Source organism: Rosa chinensis, chromosome 2 (genome assembly GCF_002994745.2).
Source record: "Rosa chinensis cultivar Old Blush chromosome 2, RchiOBHm-V2, whole genome shotgun sequence".
Taxonomy (NCBI): Eukaryota; Viridiplantae; Streptophyta; class Magnoliopsida; order Rosales; family Rosaceae; genus Rosa; species Rosa chinensis.
In genome coordinates, this window is record NC_037089.1 from 5,168,091 (window position 1) to 5,190,314 (window position 22,224).

The following is a 22,224-nucleotide window of genomic DNA, read 5'->3' on the forward strand; positions in this document are numbered from 1 at the left end:
CAACCCGAATAATTGCATTTCACGAAACAGATTAATGCATTCTCAGGCTGCCCAATTTTAAGATACCCCGGAAGTAAAATTCTTACGTGGTGGGCCATGCGGCCCTCCAATTAAAAATTTCAAAATTTTCCCTTTTTTCTGAAACTGCCCCTGATTTTTAATATGCAAGACCCAAAATACCCCATGCTTGGGCACTGATTGGCCCGCCCCACTGCCACGTGGTGCGGGTGCCGTACGTAAGACTCCCTCTACCCCGGAAATCCGGAATCATCATGTTCTATGACAACATAATATTCTTGTTAACCAATGCGTCAATCAACCATTGAGACACATGAATGTTATCATACTTGGCATACATATCGATCAATGCATTCCAAAGAGAAACATTAATTCTCTCTGAACATACCAACAACTCTGCCATGAATTTTCTTCCCCAGCCTAGAATCCATCAATAACTTGGGGCAAACTTGTAACGTAACTAACAAACGTATACTCTCTGAGGAGTGAAGGCTCAAAAGCCCTTCTTGCATTTTCACAAAAGCTTCAAACGCCTTGCTCCAACACCCATTTGCAGCCGTACCCACAATCACCGTATCGTAAAAGACCAAATCTCGAGAACGCATTCGATCAAAGATTGCCCCCAATTCCTCAACAGTCCCAGATTATGGTTTCCAACTTCCAAGAGTAAGCATGTTTCTTACACATTTTATCAATGGGCCAGGTTCTGTGCGTGACCAAGTTCCCCAAACTTGGCATATAGCTGCAGGATCCAATTATGGAGGAAGGTCAAAAGTCTTGGTGGGATTAAACTAGTGAAGGTCCATGTGAGAATCTCCTTACTTGCGTAACATTGTTGCCTTGAAAGCATTGGAGCACGAGCCTAGTGGAGGTCTCAGCGGTGGCGCAGCCGCTGGAGTACAAGAAGTCTATGGCGTCACAAAGCTTGAGCTTAGTTACCCTTAGTAGCAGCTTTCATAGTTCTCGCTTTGAATTTGAATTATGGTTTCTCTGTTATAGGAGTCTCACTCAAACTACATGTCGCTAAATAGTGAACACAACAACAAAAATAAGTAATCAAGCTAAGGTATGTTCATGTTCATGTGAAGACAATTATTATAGTTTATCACGAATAATTATTATTATTATTATTATTTTTTTTTTTTAAAAAAAAACCCCACTCCATTCCCACCCTTGATGGGGCTCGAACTCTTGACCTCTTATATATGAGACCAAAGCCTTACCACCCCACCAAACACACACACCCCACCAATCACGAATATTATTTGAACTATACGCAAACTGAATAATCACGTTTATATTATTATAAATTTAGAAGTTACCTAACAAAGTTTCAGTATTTTCACCTTTACCAATATGATTCTTAGATTCAAGACTTTTGACCATTTCCTAGTGCCATTTGCTGGGTATGAATCTATCTAATTGACTGGGTTAACGCGTAAGCAGTGGTCTCAATTGTCCAAGGGCAATTGCAAAAGATGATAACAACATCTACATAAACAATGGCATAAATACAATCATACAAATCCAACAATGTTTCTGTTAGGTCAAGAGTAATCCAAACAATACGAAAGGAAAGCTTACTGACTTGAAAAGGAAAAAGGGTGCCAAATGGAAGAGGTGCTCAACTACTATTTACATATTCAACCAAATGCTACTAATGCAGGCCTTGTGTCCCATAGGGTTCTGTAGCTTCTGATGGTGGTCTTAATAATAGAATAATAATTTACTAGAGAGAAAATAACAAATTTATGCTAATATTTCCTCTAGTTCTTTGTACCTCAATTTTGGTAGATATAAAGCAATGCTTCATGCTTGTGAGTTGTGACAACAGCAGATGCTGAGCTAACAGAAAATAAAAGGAATAAAGAGGTGTCAATCCATGAGGTTGAAAGTTGGAAATTTATATAGAAAATTCCTTGGTGGGTTACATTTCATTTTCTTTGGTTGAAATATAGGTGAGAGGTTGGAATTGAGATGTGAATACATATGGAAAAAGTTACATTAAAGCATTTGACCCTTTTTGGCTGAACTATACCTAACCTCTCCAACATTTAAAGCAGATATTCACTTCAGTTTTTCAGATTTCCATTTAGAACCCAGATTTTCTTTCCTGATGTACTCCATATTCTGGTCATGGATAAGAATCATTAGACAATTACCAGACTTGTTTTAAGCTCATAAGGACAAAACTAGCACAACCTGGGAAGCTGGAAGTGGAAACTGGTTGTCTGATTTGGAAATAAATCCAGGAAACAACATGGTACTGCCAATGTCTATGTCCCCCCCCCCCCCCTCTGTGGGCTCAGCCAACTACATAAACAAATCCATTTTCTAATTCTTTCTTAAACTTCAACCTCTAGAATTCACTGCAAAAAATCAGATGAAGCAGATTTAGATGAAGATGAAAGGTGTAATAGTATGATGGTGACAAAGAGACCCGTTCATCTTTAATTCCAAGACTCGGACTCAGTAAGCTACTATCAGAAACAAAGACATAGACATGGTCTTTCCTGGACATGGTGACAAGTTTGACATTAAATACCCATATCTAACTCCCCTGATAACTGTTACACATTCTATTCTATTCATTCTTGATTCTTCCCTTTTTTTAAATTTCAAAAGAGTCCTAATTTTCTTGTCTCCTCCAAAATCCAAAATCCCATCTTCCCCCAAATTGCAATCCCATCAAACAAACAAAGTGGGGCTTTCTCAAATTCAGTGCCTTTTCCTAACATATCACACTCCAAAAACTTGATCATCACAATCATGGCTTCCTTCAAAGTCAAGCAAGAATAACCCACCACCCAAAACCAAAAAGCTGTCCCCACTGACCCAAAGTCTCTTCCTTTTTTGTTTCCCAGAATGGCCCAGATTATCAGAGACAGAGTTTTCGGCTCCTTTGGTGGTTCCAGACGACACAACAGAGTCCCTATTCCAATTCCACAACCCGAACCCGAACCCGAACCCGAACGCGTCGTCATGCCCGTTTACCCGGTCGAAGACCTGCCCAACCCGTTCGGGGACTTGGGCCCGCATCTCTCGGACTCGGACCTCCGAGAAACCGTCTACGAGATCCTAGTCGGAGCCTGCCGGAGCTCCGGCCCGAAACCGCTCACCTACACCCCGCAGTCGGAGAAGATCACCGACCGGAATTCCCAGTCTTCTTCTTCTTCCTCCTCGCTGTCGTCACTTCAGAGGTCGCTGACGTCATCGGCGAAGAAGGCTCTGGGTTTGCAGCAAACGGCGTCGTCTAAGAGGCTCGGTGGGAGTAGTAAACGGTCCGGGTCGGTTTTGAGCTCATGCGGGTCCAGATGAGGGTTTCGGAGCAGACCGATACCCGAATCAGGAGAGCCCTTCTCAGAGTTGCTGCTGGTCAGGTCAGTAGTGATTTCTTGATTTTCAATATTTGTGATAGTTACTGTAATAGATTTACAAGGAAATAAATCAAGGAAAATCGAATTGTGAATCAAAAATCTGACACTGTTGTATTGATAACTGTTTTTTTTATGTCTAGTGTTTGAGGAATCAGAAACTCTAGTAAAATTTGTTATTTCATAACTATTCACTTCTTTTTAGCTACTGTAAATTTTTCGGCACTTCTGATGAAGTTTGTCGTATTTCTTAAGTAATGCTTGGATTGTGTTAACTGGGATGTGGGAATGTGAATTAGGTTGTTGAAATGCATGGTTTTAGCTGTATGTGTTATTGTAATCCAGACTGTTTGATGTGTTTGGGATTTATTTCTGTGTTTGTATCAGCTCGGACGAAAGATAGAGAGCATGGTTTTGCCTCTGGAGCTGTTACAGCATTTCAGGTCGTTAGATTTTGCGAATCAGCAGGAGTATGAAGCTTGGCAGAGGAGGAATTTGAAGGTTCTTGAAGTGGGACTCCTGGTGTATCCTCATATGCCGTCGGATAGAAAAGACACCGCTCCTCAACAGCTCCGGAAGATTATACGTGGGGCCTTGGAGAAACCCATGGAAACTGGAAAGAACACCGAGACAATGCAAGTTCTCCGCAGTCTTGTTATGTCGCTTGCCTGCAGATCGTTTGATGGTACTGTTTCCGACACATGCCACTGGGCAGATGGGTTTCCGTTGAATCTCAGGCTCTACCAAAAGCTCCTGGAATCGTGTTTTGACCTGAATGAAGAAACTTCTATTATTGAAGAGCTTGATGAGGTTTTAGAAGTCATGAAGAAGACCTGGGTAGTCCTTGGAATAAACCAAATTCTGCATAATCTGTGTTTTGCATGGGTTTTATTTCATCGATATGTTACAACTGGCCAAGTGGATAATGACCTGCTGTTTGCAGCCAATAACCTCTTGGCGGAAGTTCAGCAAGATGCCAATGCCACAAAAGATCCATCTTATTTGAAGATCGTAAGTTCAACATTGAATACAATACTGGGTTGGACTGAGAGAAGGCTTCTTGCCTACCGTGATGTTTTCAACGCTGGCAATATTGAGTCGATGCAAAACATTGTCTCCCTGGGGGTATTATCAGCAAAAGTACTAGTAGAGGATATCTCTCACGAGTATCGTAGGAAGAGAAAAGAAGTTGATGTGGCACGTGACAGGGTTGACACCTACATAAGATCATCAATACGCACTGCTTTTGCTCAGGCAAGTTCTCATATTTCTGCAGCAATTATACTAAATGCTGTAATGTGTATTATGCTTGGAATTATATTACCAAGCTTCCTTGTCTTTCCTTCTTTGCTCTAAAATATATTGCTCAACATTCTGTATAATTTCTTATGGCAGAAACTGGAAAAAGTGGGCTCCAACAAGCGCCTATCAAAGAGCCAAAATAATCGTATTCCTACCTTGTCCGTCCTTGCAACAGAAGTTAGCGAACTGGCCTTTAGTGAGAAAGATATATTTGGTCCAGTGTTGAAGAGATGGCACCCTTTTGCAACGGGTGTTGCTATGGCTACGCTGCATTCTTGCTATGGAGACAAGCTCAAGCAATTTGTGGATGGTATCAGTGAGTTGACTCCTGATACTGTACAAGTACTAAAAGCTGCTGACAAATTGGAGAAAGATATTGTGCAGATTGCTGTCGAAGATTCAGTAGATAGTGAGGATGGCGGGAAATCCATCATACAGGAGATGCCTCCTTATGAGGCTGAAGCTGTAATGGCTGAGCTTGCGAAGGCTTGGATAAGGACAAGATTGGACAGGCTGAAGGAATGGGTTGACAGAAATCTGCAACAAGAGGTATGGATTTTCTGTCTCGACCAACAACAAGAAGAAACTGTGCTGAAGTTTCCTCTGGTGCACTGTGTCCCACTGTGATGGTTTAGTCAAGTTTCAGTTGCCCAACTTGAGACTATTACACACTTCATGGATCTGATGTTGTGAACTTTATTCTGCAGGTCTGGAATCCACAAGCGAACAAAGAACGCTTTGCTCCTTCTGCCATTGAAGTTTTACGCATTGTAGATGAAACATTGGAAGCATTCTTTATGTTGCCTATACCAATGCATCCTGGCTTGATTCCAGAATTGAAGACTGGTCTTGATAGATGTCTTCAATACTATGTATCGAAAGCCAAGACTGGCTGTGGTATAGATCTTATTTTCAAAGCTTGCTCTCGTGCATTGAATTTGAAGTTTTCAATCTCCATTATAACCACCACTTCTCTTGTGATCTGTGCAGGAACCCGAATTACCTTCATTCCCACTTTGCCTGCTTTGACTAGATGTTCAGCGGGATCAAAATTTCATGGTGTATTCAAGAAGAAGGAAAGGTCACATATAAACCAGAGGAGGAAATCTCAGGTTGGAAGTACAAATGGGGATGGTTCATTTGGGATTCCGCAACTTTGTGTTCGCATTAATACTCTGCAGCATATTCGAATGGAGTTGGGAGTTTTTGAGAAGAGGATTGTTGCTCATCTTGGGAACTTGGAATCCACTCAAAAGGGAGATTTTGCGAATGGGATGGGCAAAATGTTTGAGCTCTCAGCACCTGCTTGTTTCGAAGGGATCCAACAACTTTGTGAGGCAACAGCTTACAAGGTTGTTTTCCATGAACTAAGTCATGTTCTTTGGGATGGCTTGTATAATGTGGATGCTCCCTCATGTAGAATTGAGCCATTTCTTCAGGAACTTGAGCAATTTTTGGAGATTATCTCGTCAACAGTTCACAACAGAGTTAGAACGCGTCTTATTACGGATGTCATGAAAGCTTCTTTTGATGGGTTCTTGTTGGTTTTGCTAGCTGGAGGCCCTTCCCGCAGTTTCACACTGAGAGATTCTAACATAATAGAGGAGGATTTTAAATTTCTGACTGATTTGTTCTGGTCAAACGGGGATGGATTACCAGCTGATTTAATAGCTAAGTTGTCAACCACTGTTAAGGACATCCTTCCTCTCTACCGTACTGAGACTGATAGCCTTATTGAAAAGTTCAAGCGCACGACTTTGGAGAACTATGGCTCTTCTGCGAAGTCCCACCTGCCATTGCCTCCAACTTCCGATGAGTGGAATTCCAATGACCCAAATACACTTCTACGTGTCTTATGTCATAGGAATGATGAGACTGCAGCCAAGTTTCTGAAGAAGACTTACAATTTGCCTAAAAAGCTGTAACAACTGTGGTGATGAATGACAACAACTGAATGCATGGTTTCAGCAGCAACTAGGGTCATTTCGGTACGACATCACCCCTCAACAGCTCTGGAGATAATCGTGTTTTGTCAGAAGAGCTGTTCAATTGGAGGCATAGTATTCACATGTATAGTGTATTTATTCACCACAGATAACATATGCTGCTTGTTCAGAGCTTAGTTAGTAAGGAAGTTCAGGGGAGCAGTGGACTTCCTTCTTAATCCAGAGGATTCAATAAGGCTTGGAATTTGTAATCTTCAAGGGTCGGCGAGTATTTACTACTATTCTTTGTTCTGTTGTGTTCATAATAATGCACTTGACGGAATGTGGTGAGGTCATTCAGCTTTCTTCTACATTGAATCCAATTATTGTCGGTGGCACTTTCCGGCAGAGAAAAACTGATCGAACTGCATTCTTGCGAAATTTGTCGTATTTTGAACATGTACATAAAAAACAGGGAATTTTCCGAGAACAATTGGAGCATGGTAGTAGCATTTCAGTCAACCAAATTACGAACCTCATTTTATAACCCCATGGTACAAATTTTCACATAATCAAGCAGGTCATGTTACATATGGTTATCGCCATATTTTGAAGAAGAAACGAAAATACTCCGATCGGATTATTAATTTAATCACTAGTACAAATATGGCGAAAAAAAATTTCGTCGGCAAATTTAATTTTTGAGATCCGTAAGGAACTGGAAAGAATTGAATCAAGTTCCCTATGTCTCAGATTTTGAAGAACTAATTTTACTTTGCTGATGATTCTATAGATCAGTTGCACGGAGCTTGAATTTGGTACGTAGCGTTTTTAGGTAAACAGTAAGTATCATGCCAAGATTACTTTGCATTATTTGGAAAAAGGCACCATTATAGAGAGCTAGGGCATGCTGAGTTTTTAATATGACTGAAGTCAAAAAGATGCTTTCATTTGAACTACTAAGGGTTTTTTTTTTTTTTTTTTGATACATAACAAACTCGTCGCAGACGGTTTTTTGCAGAGTCCTTTCCAATTAACACTGTAAAAGATTATGCTCTAAAAGAGTACAAGAAAAAATCATCTAAAGCGTCGCAAAATTTTTTGTCCTTTGAATTTCGTTAATAAAACTAGAAAAGCCACTATGCTTTCTCAGTCTTCTCAGCCTCTGAGGCCCTCGCTTTTTGTATACATATGAAGTTACAGATAATATGAGCTAGAAATAAATGACTTTCAGTTCCACGGATTCTTTTTAGTCCCACTTCTTTTTCCGCTAATCGTTGAGGTTGATTTCTGCCAAGACAGCAAGTCAGCAAGCATTAATATTTTCCTATCACAGCAAATAATGATCGAAACAATAACAATGGCCAAACGGAAAACTGAGGAACAGCGATGATGAAACGTACCGATTTTGATTTTTTAGTCTTTCCTCGGATACGATTCTTTGGCGGTTTTAGTTTGTATATCCGAACCATCCAATGGTGAGTTGTAAATACCTAAATAGATCAAAATCCAACACTTGATTAGAAGCTTAAATAATATAGGTAAGGAGATACTGTGGGCTCGCTTTATTCAAGCTCATCAAGAAACATTTCACACCGAAACAAAACGGATTCAATGAAAGAGAAACAGGTGAATCTAATCTATTATTGTTGTCTTTTCTTTTATCAAGCTAATTGATTCTTGTATTACTTAAATATATTGGAAAAGTATTTTATATGAGATATGTTCTGCACCTAGCATCAAACTAAAGGTTTAGACAATCTGACCTCTTCAAATGGGTAAGTTTGAAATGCTTCTTTCCAATTTCTGTTCGCCTCACCCTATCAAAGCCTTTACCATCCGTGTCCACAAACCTGCAGTAAGAAGACGAGATGCAATATATTACCAACAGCGGGAACAGATAAAACTCCAGAAATAAAGAAAAAAATTTAGGCATTATACAGACCTGTAATAAGAGAGCTTGTACATGAGACAATTTAGCATGGTGGGGGTGGCCTGATTGTCAATCCGATACTGACCATCTCTCTTGTGGAGGAAAGACAAGATAAAAACATGGTTAATGACTCAATATTGAAAACACTATTAACTGAAAGTCTTCCCAAAAAACTGAAGAATTATATAAAATAAAATTAATCCACAGCCATTCAATTACCCCAGAAAAGGGGAAATAAAGGACACCAGTTAAGGGAATAACTCACTAAGTAATCAGGTTCCTTGATATGAGGAAATACACCACCTCCGATACGGACCATCCACAGGAATTTATTAATATCATCACTGGGGTAGCCAACAAGACCTGATAAGTAAATTCATACATCAGACTAAAGTTCCACTTTCTTCGTAAGATTTCAGCATGGAAAAAGAAGCCAACCTCCAAATACAACGAGGACATATTTTACATCCAATGAGTTGAAAATTTCCCAAGCAGCCTTTCTGGAGAAGACATGGCAGTACCGACTGTTGCAATATGAGTGTTGTTCCAGGTATTATTGTCAACAATGACAGTGCGGTTAGCCATGGCAGTGGTTTGGTACCCATAATCCCACCAAGATGCAACCTGCAAAAGGAAAATAGAAAGAATAAATATTGGTTCATTTGAAAAAGAAAGGGATACATTTAATTATATTCCTATTCTCCCTCGATAAATAAATGAGGTTCAGAATGGTGAGTGGGCTTGAATTATTAGCAGATCCCAGTCTGTTAAAAATCAAAATGAGATACTAATCATACTAGGGAAAAGAATTCATGGCGAGAAACTCACTTTATCATCCACCTCAGTATTGTGGCTTAGCCATGCATAAGCCTCTCTAAAATCATCAAAAACATGGAGACCATCATGTGAATGAGATGTTAGAACAATGGATGGGGCTGAATACGCTTCTGCTGCTGCCCAGACACAATGAACCTACACAACAAACAATAACTCATCATCACAGGCCTTCTTGCAAGTCAAAATTCATCACAGGAGATCCAAAAGGAAAATAAAAAGTTGCTTGTATAAGAAAATCATAAGTTCATTTGGATATAAAGGGCTTCTGTTTTAGATATTTTCTTCACTTTTATACAGGTCCTCCACTTGATAATATTATACACCATTGAAACTATAATTTGAAAATAATAAATGTATGAAATTAAAGGTAAGAAGGATGTACAAGTTCAAACACCATAACATATTATTACCAAAGAAATTTGAAAAAAACCATACTAGTGCGGATAGAACTTTATGAATATCAGAATCAGAACTTATCTGATAACATAAAAATAACGAATAAAGAAAATTACTATACCACATAGAAGGCACCCAGCAGCACAAGTAGAAAAATAGCAAGAACTGATCCCTCAAGAGGTAAAACCAGAAGCTTCTTTTCAATTCGAGCTTTGATAGAAGGCTTTTCTACAGGTTCTTTTTCCTTCTTCCTGTTCTTTCTTGAGGGTCTCTCCTTTAATGTCTCTCCACTTTTATCGGTCTTAGGCACTTCATTCAGTGGCACAGTGCTATCAGAACTGGTCTCCTCTGCCTTAATGTCCAAAGAAAAAATTTAAGGCTGGTCTATATGAAGCAAAGTTGAACTAATATCAACCAATAACATAAAGAATGCATGCTTACCTTAACTGGTGAAATTCCTTGTAAACCAGGTAACTGAAACTTAATTGATCGTGTAAAAACTTCAAAAGCTTCAGAAAGAGCAATTCCAGAGGTAATGCATGCTGCTGGAGCAAGTACCAACATAAGACGCACCTGTAATATTACCAAAATTATTATTTCACATGGATTAGCATGAAAGCTAGAAGAAAAACAAATTACACTTCACTATTTCAAATTACCCACAGAAGTTCTTACCATAACTCCAGAGAAATAAACTGATGTTACAATATAAAGGATGACAAAAGAGCTCGCATCCGATAAGGTGAAAAGCATGCCTAACAACAGATATGAACCATTAAAACAGCAGTTAGAACGTGGAAAACATAGGAAACTGTACAAAAAGAAAACTAAAGTAACTTGGGAAATAAAAGGATAAATATAATCACTAAGAAATTAAAAGAAAAACACGGTTTGAAGATTGGAATCTTACAATTATGCCAGCTGGAACTAAGAATGCCAACACATTAATGTCCATAAAGTATGAGGGCCAAGTAGGAGGTTGATGCTCACTAACACTAGCAATAATTGGTATGTACTTGCTTGCATAGGTTCTGAAAAGAAAAAGTTTGTACATGTAAACAAATAGATTCGAGAAGTTTACGCTAAGCACAATAACATGAATTATCTCAAGTTACAAAATATAGGCAGTTTCTAGCATCCCAAAGTTAGAAGAACAATGGGACAAGGAGATAGAGAAATAGAGACGGTGGTTAAAACAAAACAGTAATACGAAGTGATTTGACACAGATTGTTAGTAGTAAGACCACTTACTTTTTCCATGAGAGTCCATTAAAGTTTAGTAAATATGATACTATCATCTCATTCCCAAATCACTAGGTATTCAAATTCAGGATTATTTCCTGGGCCAGATTAGGCCCACGGAATCACAGAAGTAGACCAAAGCAAAATATTATACCCATAATGAAATGTCTGACTACAATCATGCGAGTTCATCCATAAGATGACCACAAGTTAGCAAAGAAGAAAGCCACATCAATAGTGAATTATGAACTTACGGATCAAGTAGACTTAGACTTCGCCCACTCCACCCCTTCGTCGGACTTGAAGCTACCAAAGCTACCAGTACTGCTATCACAGCACAGCATACTATCCTGAAAAATAAGTAACATGTGAGGCATGGGTATCAATTGTGTGTTCAACCATGAGAGCTAGAACAGGTTTAAATACAGAACAAGTCAAGCTTACACGCCAATAGATAGAACAAGTGTCACAGCAACTTTGAACATTTTAGGTGCAAGAACCCCTTTGATATAGTGCACAAATGCGACCACGTGTATAATAATAAAAACCTGCAGAAGAATATATGTTATCAAATAAACAATAGCAACATCAGTACATGACATAATCAATGCATATGATGTACAGTACAAGGAATCTTCTTTCTGCACCAAATGAAGAAAAAGGACAATGATTGTTCAACTCACTTCTAATGTTAGCTTTGAAGGTAGTCCTAACTAATTTCCATAATTAAGCACATATTGACTTCACTATCAAGTTGCTATTTTACACTTTTTTAGTAATTAGTCGATCAATGGTCAAGACAAGCTCCAGTATCAAAAATGAAAAGTTGGTAAACACTCACCAAGAAGGATGCAAAATGTTCCGATGTCATGACTGCATTAAATCCAACAACAGGCACCAAAGCAGCTAATAATGTGCCCAAGACAACCTGCATTGGAAAAGTTATGAGTTCAACAGGAAGCAAGAATGTCAATAGAGAGTATTAAAATAATGGTGCTTCCTTCAGCTCTCCTATGTAATCTTACTTCTTGCTCAAAATTAAACCTATGTTGGGAATAGTTTATTAGCTTTCAAATCTCAAGAATGTAAGTATGAATTCTATATTTTTTTCAAAAAAAAAAAAAGGATGAATTCTATACTTTCAAGGCTAACTGCATCTTTTGTTTTTTGATTTCAATCATGCAAAAAGCTTCATAAGCAATTATACTTACAAGAGGAGCATAGGCAATGTACAGTCGTGATGATATCGACCAGTCACAATGCACATAAGCACATGCATTGGAATAAGATTGATAATAAATGTGTAGCCTCCCCAAGAGCAAACCTGATACATTGAAACAAAATGCGGAGGAAATTGAATGTGACGGGAAATAGATTAAGCTTACAAAGGAACAAACAACTTTAAAAAAAAACTTACCATGTAAAAGTATGCTAGGGCATTAAGAGTTGCATAAAAGAGGGATCCTGTATTCAGTGTCTGCACATAAAGCATAATTTAGTCAGAAGAAATTGAAGCATGTTATAGAAAAATTCATTTATTCTGTGCTATCCATATATCCATGGGATACAAATTAAATGGTGAAACTACTCAACAGTCAAAAAATAAAACTAGTCTTTCAAAACAAAAGCTTTTTTAGATGTTAAAGATACCCCCAAAAAAGAAAGAAAGTTGTCTTTGCAAAAGCTAACCTTTATATAGAGATAGAAGGTGAAGACCAAAGCAAAAATAGCCACAGCTTCATTGTCATAGCTTCCAGCTACAGACCGAGAAATATATGATGGCACCTGCAAACAAAACATAAAAGGGCACAATGAAACAAGTGTATGTATCGTTTCCAAATGTTGTACAGCATAATTTCAGTCATACAGTACAACATATCCATACAGAAGTAACAGCAAGAATTCTATGTCAACTATTGTTCCAACCGGATGAGAAAGCATACTATACACAATGCATATTTGACACTTCACTGAGAATCTACAAGAGCTCTATGCAAAACTTTACAAAATTGGCTAGAACCCTATGTAAACTTGTCCCAGTTGTGACTGCAAATTTTACATTGAGAAATTTTTTAGATTTTCAAATTATGGCTAAGCAGAGCACAAGTGAGGATTGGGACAAAAGCTGCACGTTCTATTAGATTAAAAATACAATAGTCTTTCTAGCCAGGTGAAGTGAATCTTGGCATGATAGACATGGTTATACATGATCCCAAGAAATAGTTACCGGTTAATGCTGCAAATATGTTGCATTGACACCATTTTCAAATCTGTGGCACTCAGCACTAAATAAATACATTAAACAATTTTTTTTACAGAAAACAGCGTATGATTTACCATTGCAATAAGAGCTGCAGCTGTTAGTCCAGCACCAGCGCCCTTAACTTCCTGAAAAATGGTAATTGAATATCAAATCCACAAATTGGATGAAATAACTAACTTCTAAGAAATAACTAAGGTCTGAATACGAACCCGAGTCAGAAGGTAAGCTGCCCAGGATGTGAAAGCAGAGAATATAGGTGCAGTAAATACACAAATAGTTTCCACAGAAAGAGGAATATTTAATGAATTCAACAACCTGATACAAGAGAGCAAACATATCAAACTTTACTAACATAGGACTACAGTTTTTTTGTCTTTCCTTTTCTCCTTTTGGGTTGTGTAGAATTCATATCAAACTCAATCCATAAAGAAAAAGAGATCTATATAAATGTAATACTCACCACCATAGGGTTCCTGCTGTCAAGGTCAATCCAGGGTAAACAGTTCCACCAATCACACGACCAAGAGGATACCTTAAATATAATATAAAACATGCATTAGCTTTTATATTGCTGGATTATGTAATCCAGCTTGAAATATGGAGTTTGACACCATAACAAGTAGAAGAAATTACCAGGTTCGATCATCAAACCAGTTCCAAAAATCATATATTCCATTCTTTGTCAGAAACTGAAACCAAAAAACAAGACTGTCATCTTCTATATAGCTTAGCATCACTGCAATATAATAAGATAAATCGATACACTATATGATAATAACTTCCTAGCTTTCAAGCAGACCTAATTCAATAAAAGGTCACTTGATACCAAACCGATGTCAAATGAGAAAACGAAACCAACCTGAGTGACTCTGTAATTGAAATAAGGATCAAACTCGTGAATAACACTCTCGTACTTTATGACCTGCAGATTAATTTCCACAAAACAACAACACCGTCAGCATTACCAGTAAAACCACTGATAAATCACAATTCTAAATCTCCATTTCACAAAGCTAAGTCAAAACGATTCACAAAACCGCTAAACACTACGATTCAAACGTTTAACAATCTACAATTACATGAAAACGAGAGCGAATAGAGTTTGTGCTATTGATGCATGGCAGCGATACCAGTAACATTGAATTTAATTAGTAATGAACGATAAGATCTAGAAAAAATTGAAGATCATAAAGGCTTACAGAGAAGAGACGGATCGAAAAAGCGAGAACGCCGATCAGGATGAGGATGAAGAAGGAGAGGACATTACCGAAAGCATTCCTCAAGGTTGTACCGTTGGAGGTCTCGGAGCCCTCCATTGACGACCGGAACGAGCTTCCGAGCTTTTCACAGAGAGAGAGAATTTCAGAGAAGACTGAGGTCTGAGAGGGTTTTGTAGGGCGAGACTGACTTTGGAGTGGGGGGAGAAGACTTTGCTGAACTAGACACAGAGAGAGAAGTTGGTGTTAGGGGAAGTGGTCGAAACTGGCCCTGAGATTTTTTTGAAATCACCGAATTGTCCTCGTGCAATTTGTTATAGATAGCGAGGCGGGAGCAAGGCTCGTGATTGGTCCCGCACTACGCAGGTATGTCACGTGGCGTGATGTGGTACGACGAGGTCAGGAGAGTTTGTCCCAACCAAGCCAAATACTAGAATGTTGAGTGTGAGGGGGCCTAATATGGAAGCCCAAGTAACCCTAGACTTTGCGATGACTATTCAGTATCCACGAGGGTGTTCATCGGATCAGTAAGAGCAACTCCAACAGTTTCCCTATAATTTTTATATTATAGAGAAGCAAAAGTCAAATCTTTAGCCTATTTTTCTTCCGCAACTCCAATAGATTCCCTGGTTTACAGTAATCTATAAAATCTCTATATTCTTATTTAAAATTTTGGAGCTTGCTATGCAAACTATGTTTAATTATCGTGCAAACTATGTTTAATTATTGTCAGCATCCTAATTGACTGTGCAAACTATGCAAACAATGCAAATTGACTGTGCAAACTATGTTTAATTATCGTTAGATGTAAATTTAATTATCAAAAATAAAACAACTCAACTTAAATATAATTATTTTCACCGTTGGATTTACATCTAAGATGTGGTTGAGCAAGATATTCTCAGTCAATAACTAACCAAGTGAACATTATTGTCAGCATCCAAATGATTCTTCATTTGTAAGCTTTTAAAGTTTTTTGTTTGATGTCTTATGCTTTCCCAACCTTGTAGGAACGAATTTTGCAACTTTTTCAGTTTGAGACATTTTTAAATACTTAATACACATCCTTATTATTTTATATTTCAAATCAGATTTTATAGTTAGATTAAATGACTAAAATAGACATCTATGTATTAGAAGAAAAATAATAATAATCATATGTTTCTTATATTATTCTATAATTATAAACACAATGAACTTCTATTAATGACATCCTCATTTAAAACAAGAATAAAGTTAGAAACCATCTAATTTAAATTTTTCTTAAATAAATTGTACTCAAATGGGGTGAGAGACCATATAATTTAGAATTCAAAATCAATGTCATTAAGTGTTTTAAAACATATCACTTTACTCCCACTTTTTAGTTCATTTTTTCCCTAAAAGTTATGATTAGTGAATTTATTATCTAGTATAAAACATCACAAAACTTTGTAATTGTTAATTTGTTTGATCATCCAATGACAACTTCGTAGTTTTGCCAGTGTGGAGAAACTACTGATACAGTTTTGGTTGAATGTTCGACTCAAAATTTTATACTTGATCAATAAGGTGTTTCCGTGTCTAGTGAATGAGAACTCAAATAATACAAAACATATTTCTAAGAATCTATTTAAAGGGAACAATAATGAATCCTTATGGATTTTTCAATAACTAACACAAGTAATTAATATGGTCAATTATATATACTAATCAAATTAAATAGTAGCCTTAATGTCGTTAAATAATAGTGTATTTCATGGTTTCTTAGTTTAAGGACATTTTAGGTAATTTGGGTTGTGTATTTAGTAAAATATTAGAATAAGAAATTAAATTGTAAATGTATTGAGTAATGAGTGTGTATTAAGTAATTAAGAGTGTGTATTTAAAACTTCTATTTCAGTTCTTAAAAGAAAATTGTCTGAAATATGATTTTTATTTAAAATTGTGGACAATAATACACGATTTTATTTTTATTTTTTTTACCAAAATCGTATCTATAATTTCTCACAAAGTCCTCACACCCTCAAATCGCACAACTGAAAGAACTCTGAAATATTGAGCCATTTAGTTTTTACGATTTCCTAAAGTAGGAAACTGGAAAATCATTAGAAAAAATCCGCTTGAAAATTTGTAGTCTATCACTTGAAACAGCTCGTAAAAATCATGTTTTACTAATACTGAGTTTATAGCACATGTTAGGTCGCCTGATTGAAGGCTTAGAGCAACTTCAACAGCTTATGTATTATTTTTGTATTATAAGGAAGTAAAAGTCAAAGTTTTAAGCAATTTTTCTTCCCCAACTCTAACAGATTTCTTATTTTACAGCAACCTCTGAAATCTCCATAATTCTTTCTTAAAAGTTTAGATATTACTGTAAATTTAGAGAATTTTGTCTTCTCTTTGCTCACTATCTCTAAAATTAGAATAGTTATAGAGAATCTGTTGAAGCAAAAGAAGCTTATTTTTTTTTCTAAAATAAAGAAATTTCAAAATATGGGAAAGCTGTTGGAGTTGCTCTTACTCCTATTGGTATGCCCCAGGCCCAAACAACATTGGTGATCCAACAAGAACCGGCCCAAGTACGTAATGGATCAGGCCAATGTATATATACTAATTAAAGAAAATTCTAAAAAATTTCTATCCATCTATATAAACAAACAGAAGCGTTTATCCCTCGACTTTTTCCTTCTCCTTCTCTGAGTTTCCCCCTCTGATCCGCAAACATTACCGTACTAGTTAAACCCGCCGCCCGGAAAATCTCTCGCCGCCGTTAAGGTCAGTATTCGATTCGCCGTCTCCGTTACTTTTCATCTCTTCTTCAATTTATGTTAACAAGTAAACCAATATTTTCTTTCTCTCCTGATCTAAAGTTAGGGTTTTTTGTTTCGCTTCAATTTGGTGGTTGTTTGTTTGATATTATATTGGAATCGGGGTTTATTAGTTGTTATTGATTTGAATTCAAGCTGATTGGGCATCTCTGAATTCGGTCGCTTTTGTTTGAATAGCTTAATCACCATGGCGGCTCTGAAGGAGCTACTTCCGCCAGCGAAATCAACCGCCGCCACTTATTATGACCACTCGAACGATCCGTGGTTCAAGCAGCGGTTCAGTGCAGCTGCCGAGGCCGAAAAGGCTGCTGTGGTGAAGCCCAAGCCTGTGCCTCCGTATCAGAAGCGTCAGGGTTTTGTTCCGAGGAAGGTAGAGGACTTTGGGGATGGCGGTGCGTTCCCAGAGATTCATATTGCTCAGTACCCGCTTGGCATGGGCAGGGACAAGTCGGCCAAGCCCGGGAGTAAGGTTCTTCCGGTGACTGTTGATTCGAGGGGGAACATTTCGTATGATGCTATTGTTAAGCAGAATGAGAATTCAAGGAAGATTGTGTATTCCCAGCATAAGGATATTGTGCCGAAGATTTTGAAGAATGAGGAAGATGCGATGAGTGAGGAGGAGGATGAGGAGTTGCAGAAGGAGATTGAAGAGACGACAGCAGAGACAAAAGCTGCGCTTGAGAAGATTGTGAATGTGAGATTGAGCGCTGCGCAGCCGAAGAATGTAGCCACACAGTCGTCTGATTCAAAGTTTATCAAGTATAAGCCATCTCAGAAGTCATTGGCTTTTAATTCTGGTGCCAAGGAGAGGATTATTAGGATGGTGGAGATGCCTGTTGACCCACTTGAGCCTCCCAAGTTCAAGCATAAGCGTGTTCCAAGGGCTTCCGGGTCCCCACCTGTGCCAGTCCTGCATTCCCCTCCTCGGCCGGTGTCTGTGAAAGATCAGCAGGATTGGAAAATTCCGCCTTGCATTTCAAACTGGAAGAACCCAAAAGGGTATACAATCCCATTGGACAAACGTCTAGCTGCTGATGGGAGAGGCCTCCAAGATGTTCAGATTAATGATAATTTTGCAAAGCTTTCTGAGTCTTTGTATGTAGCAGAGCAGAAGGCTAGGGACGCAGTTGAATTGAGATCTAAAGTTCAGAGGGAGATGATGCAGAAGGAGAAGGATAGGAAAGAGCAGGAGCTGCGGGCTTTAGCTCAAAAAGCTCGTTCTGAGAGAACAGGAGCTGCACCCCCAGCTTCCTTTGCAATGCCTTCTGAGAGAGCGGGCATGGATACTGATAGAAGAGGGGATTATGAGCGTCCAAGGGAAAAGGAGATGGATTACCCGAAGGAGACAAGAGAGGAGAAAGAACAGAGGCTGCAGCGGGAGAAGATCCGTGAGGAGCGACGCCGAGAGAGGGAAAGGGAGAGAAGGTTGGAAGCCAAAGATGCTGCAATGGGAAAGAAGAGTAAAATTACAAGAGATAGGGATCGTGATATAAGTGAGAAGGTCGCCCTTGGCATGGCTTCTGCAGGAGCAGGAAGAGGGGAGAGGTTATGTATGACCAGAGGCTGTTCAACCAGGAGAAGGGAATGGACTCTGGGTTTGCTACTGATGACCAGTACAATGTTTATGACAAGGGCTTGTTCACTGCTCAGCCTACCTTGTCCACTTTATACAGGCCGAAGAAGGATACTGATGCTGAGGTGTATGGAGGGGCTGATGAGCAATTGGATAAGATTATGAAGACTGATCGCTTTAAACCTGACAAAGGATTCTCAGGAGCATCTGAGAAGGCTGGTGGTCGGAGAGATGGACCAGTTGAATTTGAGAAGGATGCTGAAGAAGCTGATCCATTTGGTCTCGATCAGTTTTTGACAGAGGTAAAGAAGGGTAAGAAGGCCATGGAAAAAGTTGGCAGAGGGGGGACAATGAAAGCAACTGCTGGGTCTTCAATGCGAGATAGCTCTGACGTGGGTTCCGGAAGAAGTCGTATTGGGTTTGAAAGGGGGGGTCGCTAAGCAGGTGCCAATTGGCTTGTTTGGAAGTCGATCTGTATTAGCCTTTGTTGTTTATTTTGTTGCTTAGAAACTCAATCAAGTCTTAACGTACTGTCGTGTTATTTCTCTCGCTGTATAATGATGAGAGTGATTCCTTTTATTGTGAACGATATATGTTCGTACTTTTAATCGTGAAATGGCTCCAGTTGGTTTCGTTCACCCCGTGTTTAATCCATTGTACAGTACTGTTATAACAATAAATTTGATCAAGGTTGTTCCACTTGATACTCTGCCTGGTAAAGAAAAGTGCATCTTATAGCTTGACGCATGAATGAGAAATGTTCATTCAACAGGTCTATTAGGCGAATCAGCTGTAATGCAAATTCTTCACATCCCAAGGGAAGAAGTAAAGCTTTGATACATTCATAAGTTGAAAATTTGAGATCTCACAATTGCAAGACAATACAATCAGAAAGTCATATACGAAAATCTAAAGTCTCAACTTCACCTCTTAGAATTAGTCAGAAAGGAAAAGGAGCATCGTAAGACAAGGAGGTGGTCTAAATAACATGAAAATTCAGTCAACATTATAAACTCTAGCAACTACTTTATAGAGCATATCCTCTTGGCACCGGCCATCCGTCAAATTAGTCATGTGAAGCAAGAATCCTGGACATCGGCCTGCAAATATCATCCATGAGAACACAACATTACAAATAATTTCACTTTTTGAAGAGATATTGACTACTCTGATATTGGCGAATGTTATAAGGAGTCATGAAAGGCACCTGTATTGCAGCAATAGATTTCCAGTGCCTTCGTAGAAATCATGTTGACAAAACTGAAGCCACCATAACTTTTAAGCAAATATATTAGAATCAATCTGCTGTATGTTCGGGAAGGTTTTTTCAATGCAGTGGAATAGTTTGGATTTTTTGCCTGAAATAGGAGATGCATGATCAAAATGTTAAAAGCATACAAACCACATTTGCCAACATACTTTCAAAATTCTTCAAAATATATGAAAAAAGGAAGATGCAGGATATATAATATATATTAGGAAAAAAATAATAGTATACGACTATACGTGTACTACACACTTTTTCAACTTCTACACTATACCCATTCATAGATGTATGATCATCTGGCCTCCAATGCTACTATTGCATATGAAACCGTAAAAGCTATCACATTGTCATGCCCACAAATTCTCACAGCCAATATTTTACCCTTTTTATCTCATAACCAAACATCAGCCTTTAGCAAACTATTGTAATGCTGCTGCAACTACTATCTTTGACCACCATAGAAGTTTTATTTGGTTACTTCATCAGCCAAACCTTGGCACATAAACTCTCAGGTAGCACTTAACATTTTGATTAATATAAGTTTACAGTTTAACAATATAAAGTTTTTTAGTTTCTTCAACTGGCAACTAAAGTATTTTGGAGGAACTGAGTAATCGAACTATTAAAGATCTGGAAGATAATCATACACATGGATTGTGTTCGAGATAGATAGTAGCCAGCTTCTCTCTCGAACCAACAACAGCCTCAGCAACACCTTCAATTGACTCTATCTGGTTGTCATTAAGCCACAGGTCTTCTAACCTATACACAAGATACTCATTAGTAGGTAGAATCAACAACAAAGGACGAGACAGTATCAAGCCAAGAGTGACTAAGAGGAGAATGCATACATTGTTAGGTGTTCGATATCATTCACTGATGTTAGCTTGTTATTAGATACATCCAACACACGCAGGTTAACCAAGGTTGAGAGGCCTTCCATTTTGGAAATCCCATTATGGCTCAAGTACAGTTCCTCAAGCGCAACACATTCCTGGAAAAGTATAAGGGGAGTTTAATATCTAACCAAAATGCGTCTAACAAACTGTCTTATAAGGAAAGGTTGACCGAACCACGTACCTCAAATCCAGTCATAGAAGTTAACCGATTGCTTTGCAAGCTAATCTTCTTAATGCATTTCAGCCCACATAAATTAACTACCTTTATACGATTCCGTCCCAGCCATAGCTCTTCTAACTTTGTCATATTTTCGAGACCCTGCATCACCTGAATTTGCACCACACTCACTCATTATTCCCCTTTACTCCAAAAATTCTCATATACAGTATTTCATTTCAGCATACAATCGTTACAATATCGATACTACACTACCAATATTGACAATGTAAACAATTTCAAATGCTCTAAGGAGAACTAACCCTTAACCGGTTCGAACCTAGCTCAAGAATTTGAAGCTGATGCAGATGATCAATCTCCTCAATCTTAGTAACTTCATTTTTGGAGACATAGAGCTCCTTGAGGGTGCTGGAGACCTTGGAAAGCCCCTGCAACGATGTAATCTCATTGAAAGAGACGTCGAAGACCAGAAGCTTCTTGAAGATGCTCACATCGGGTATTTTGTTCAGCTTATTATCCCTCAGCACCAACTCCTGCACAATCAAATACATATTCATATTCAATTTGATTCCACACACAGAAAAAAAATTGTGTTGAATTTGCTTGAGGAGGAACCTCGAGGCCGGAGAGGGCGGTCCAGGCGGAGATCGGTTGGACGGCGGCGTCGTCGATGAGGTTCTGGCGGAAGGAGAGCTTGGTGAGGTTGGAGAGGGTTCCAATGCGAGTGTCCAAGGAGGAGAGGCGGTTGGCGGTGAGGTCTAACTCGGTGAGACTCGGCGGTAACTCGACCGAGTGGAGGTCGTGGAGTTGGAAGCTGGTGAGATCGAGGACGGTGGAGGAAGGATCGCCGTCGTTCTCGGCCGTCGGATCATCGTGATTCGGCGGTGGTGGTTGCGCCTGGTCGTCCATAGAGGAAAATGGTAAGAGGATGCGTTTTTCGGGCTCTGTTGTTATTTTTATATCCTTTAATCCCGGGTTAACCTGGACCCC

At 38.6% G+C, this 22,224-nt stretch overlaps 2 protein-coding genes and 2 pseudogenes across 2 annotated transcripts; 2 read left to right on the forward strand and 2 right to left on the reverse strand.

The window, feature by feature from the left end:
- Positions 1-3,021: 3,021 nt before the first annotated feature.
- Positions 3,022-7,035, forward strand: LOC112186860 (protein unc-13 homolog). The gene is made up of 5 exons (XM_024325402.2): positions 3,022-3,398; positions 3,780-4,646; positions 4,788-5,243; positions 5,402-5,591; positions 5,685-7,035. Exons 1-5 carry the CDS (start codon positions 3,321-3,323, stop codon positions 6,617-6,619), a joined length of 2,526 nt encoding a protein of 841 aa, XP_024181170.1. The 5' UTR covers positions 3,022-3,320; the 3' UTR covers positions 6,620-7,035.
- A 666-nt stretch (positions 7,036-7,701) lies between these two features.
- Positions 7,702-14,769, reverse strand: LOC112183294 (annotated as a pseudogene).
- Positions 14,770-17,117: 2,348 nt separating this feature from the next.
- On the forward strand, positions 17,118-19,594 carry LOC112186095 (SNW/SKI-interacting protein-like). Its single transcript, XM_024324458.2, is given in 3 exon segments — positions 17,118-17,264; positions 17,495-18,843; positions 18,846-19,594. Coding segments are annotated over 2 exon segments (1,824 nt in total). The 5' UTR covers positions 17,118-17,264; positions 17,495-17,504; the 3' UTR covers positions 19,331-19,594.
- Positions 19,595-20,168: 574 nt separating this feature from the next.
- Positions 20,169-22,224, reverse strand: LOC112186096 (annotated as a pseudogene).

Coding starts and splice junctions, on each gene's coding strand:
- LOC112186860 (XM_024325402.2), top strand. CDS start 3,321: ATGCGGGTCCAGATGAGGGTTTCGGAGCAGACCGATACCCGAATCAGG. Junction 5,244..5,401: donor ACAGAAATCTGCAACAAGAG/GTATGGATTTTC, acceptor TTTATTCTGCAG/GTCTGGAATCCACAAGCGAA. Junction 5,592..5,684: donor GAAAGCCAAGACTGGCTGTG/GTATAGATCTTA, acceptor TGATCTGTGCAG/GAACCCGAATTACCTTCATT.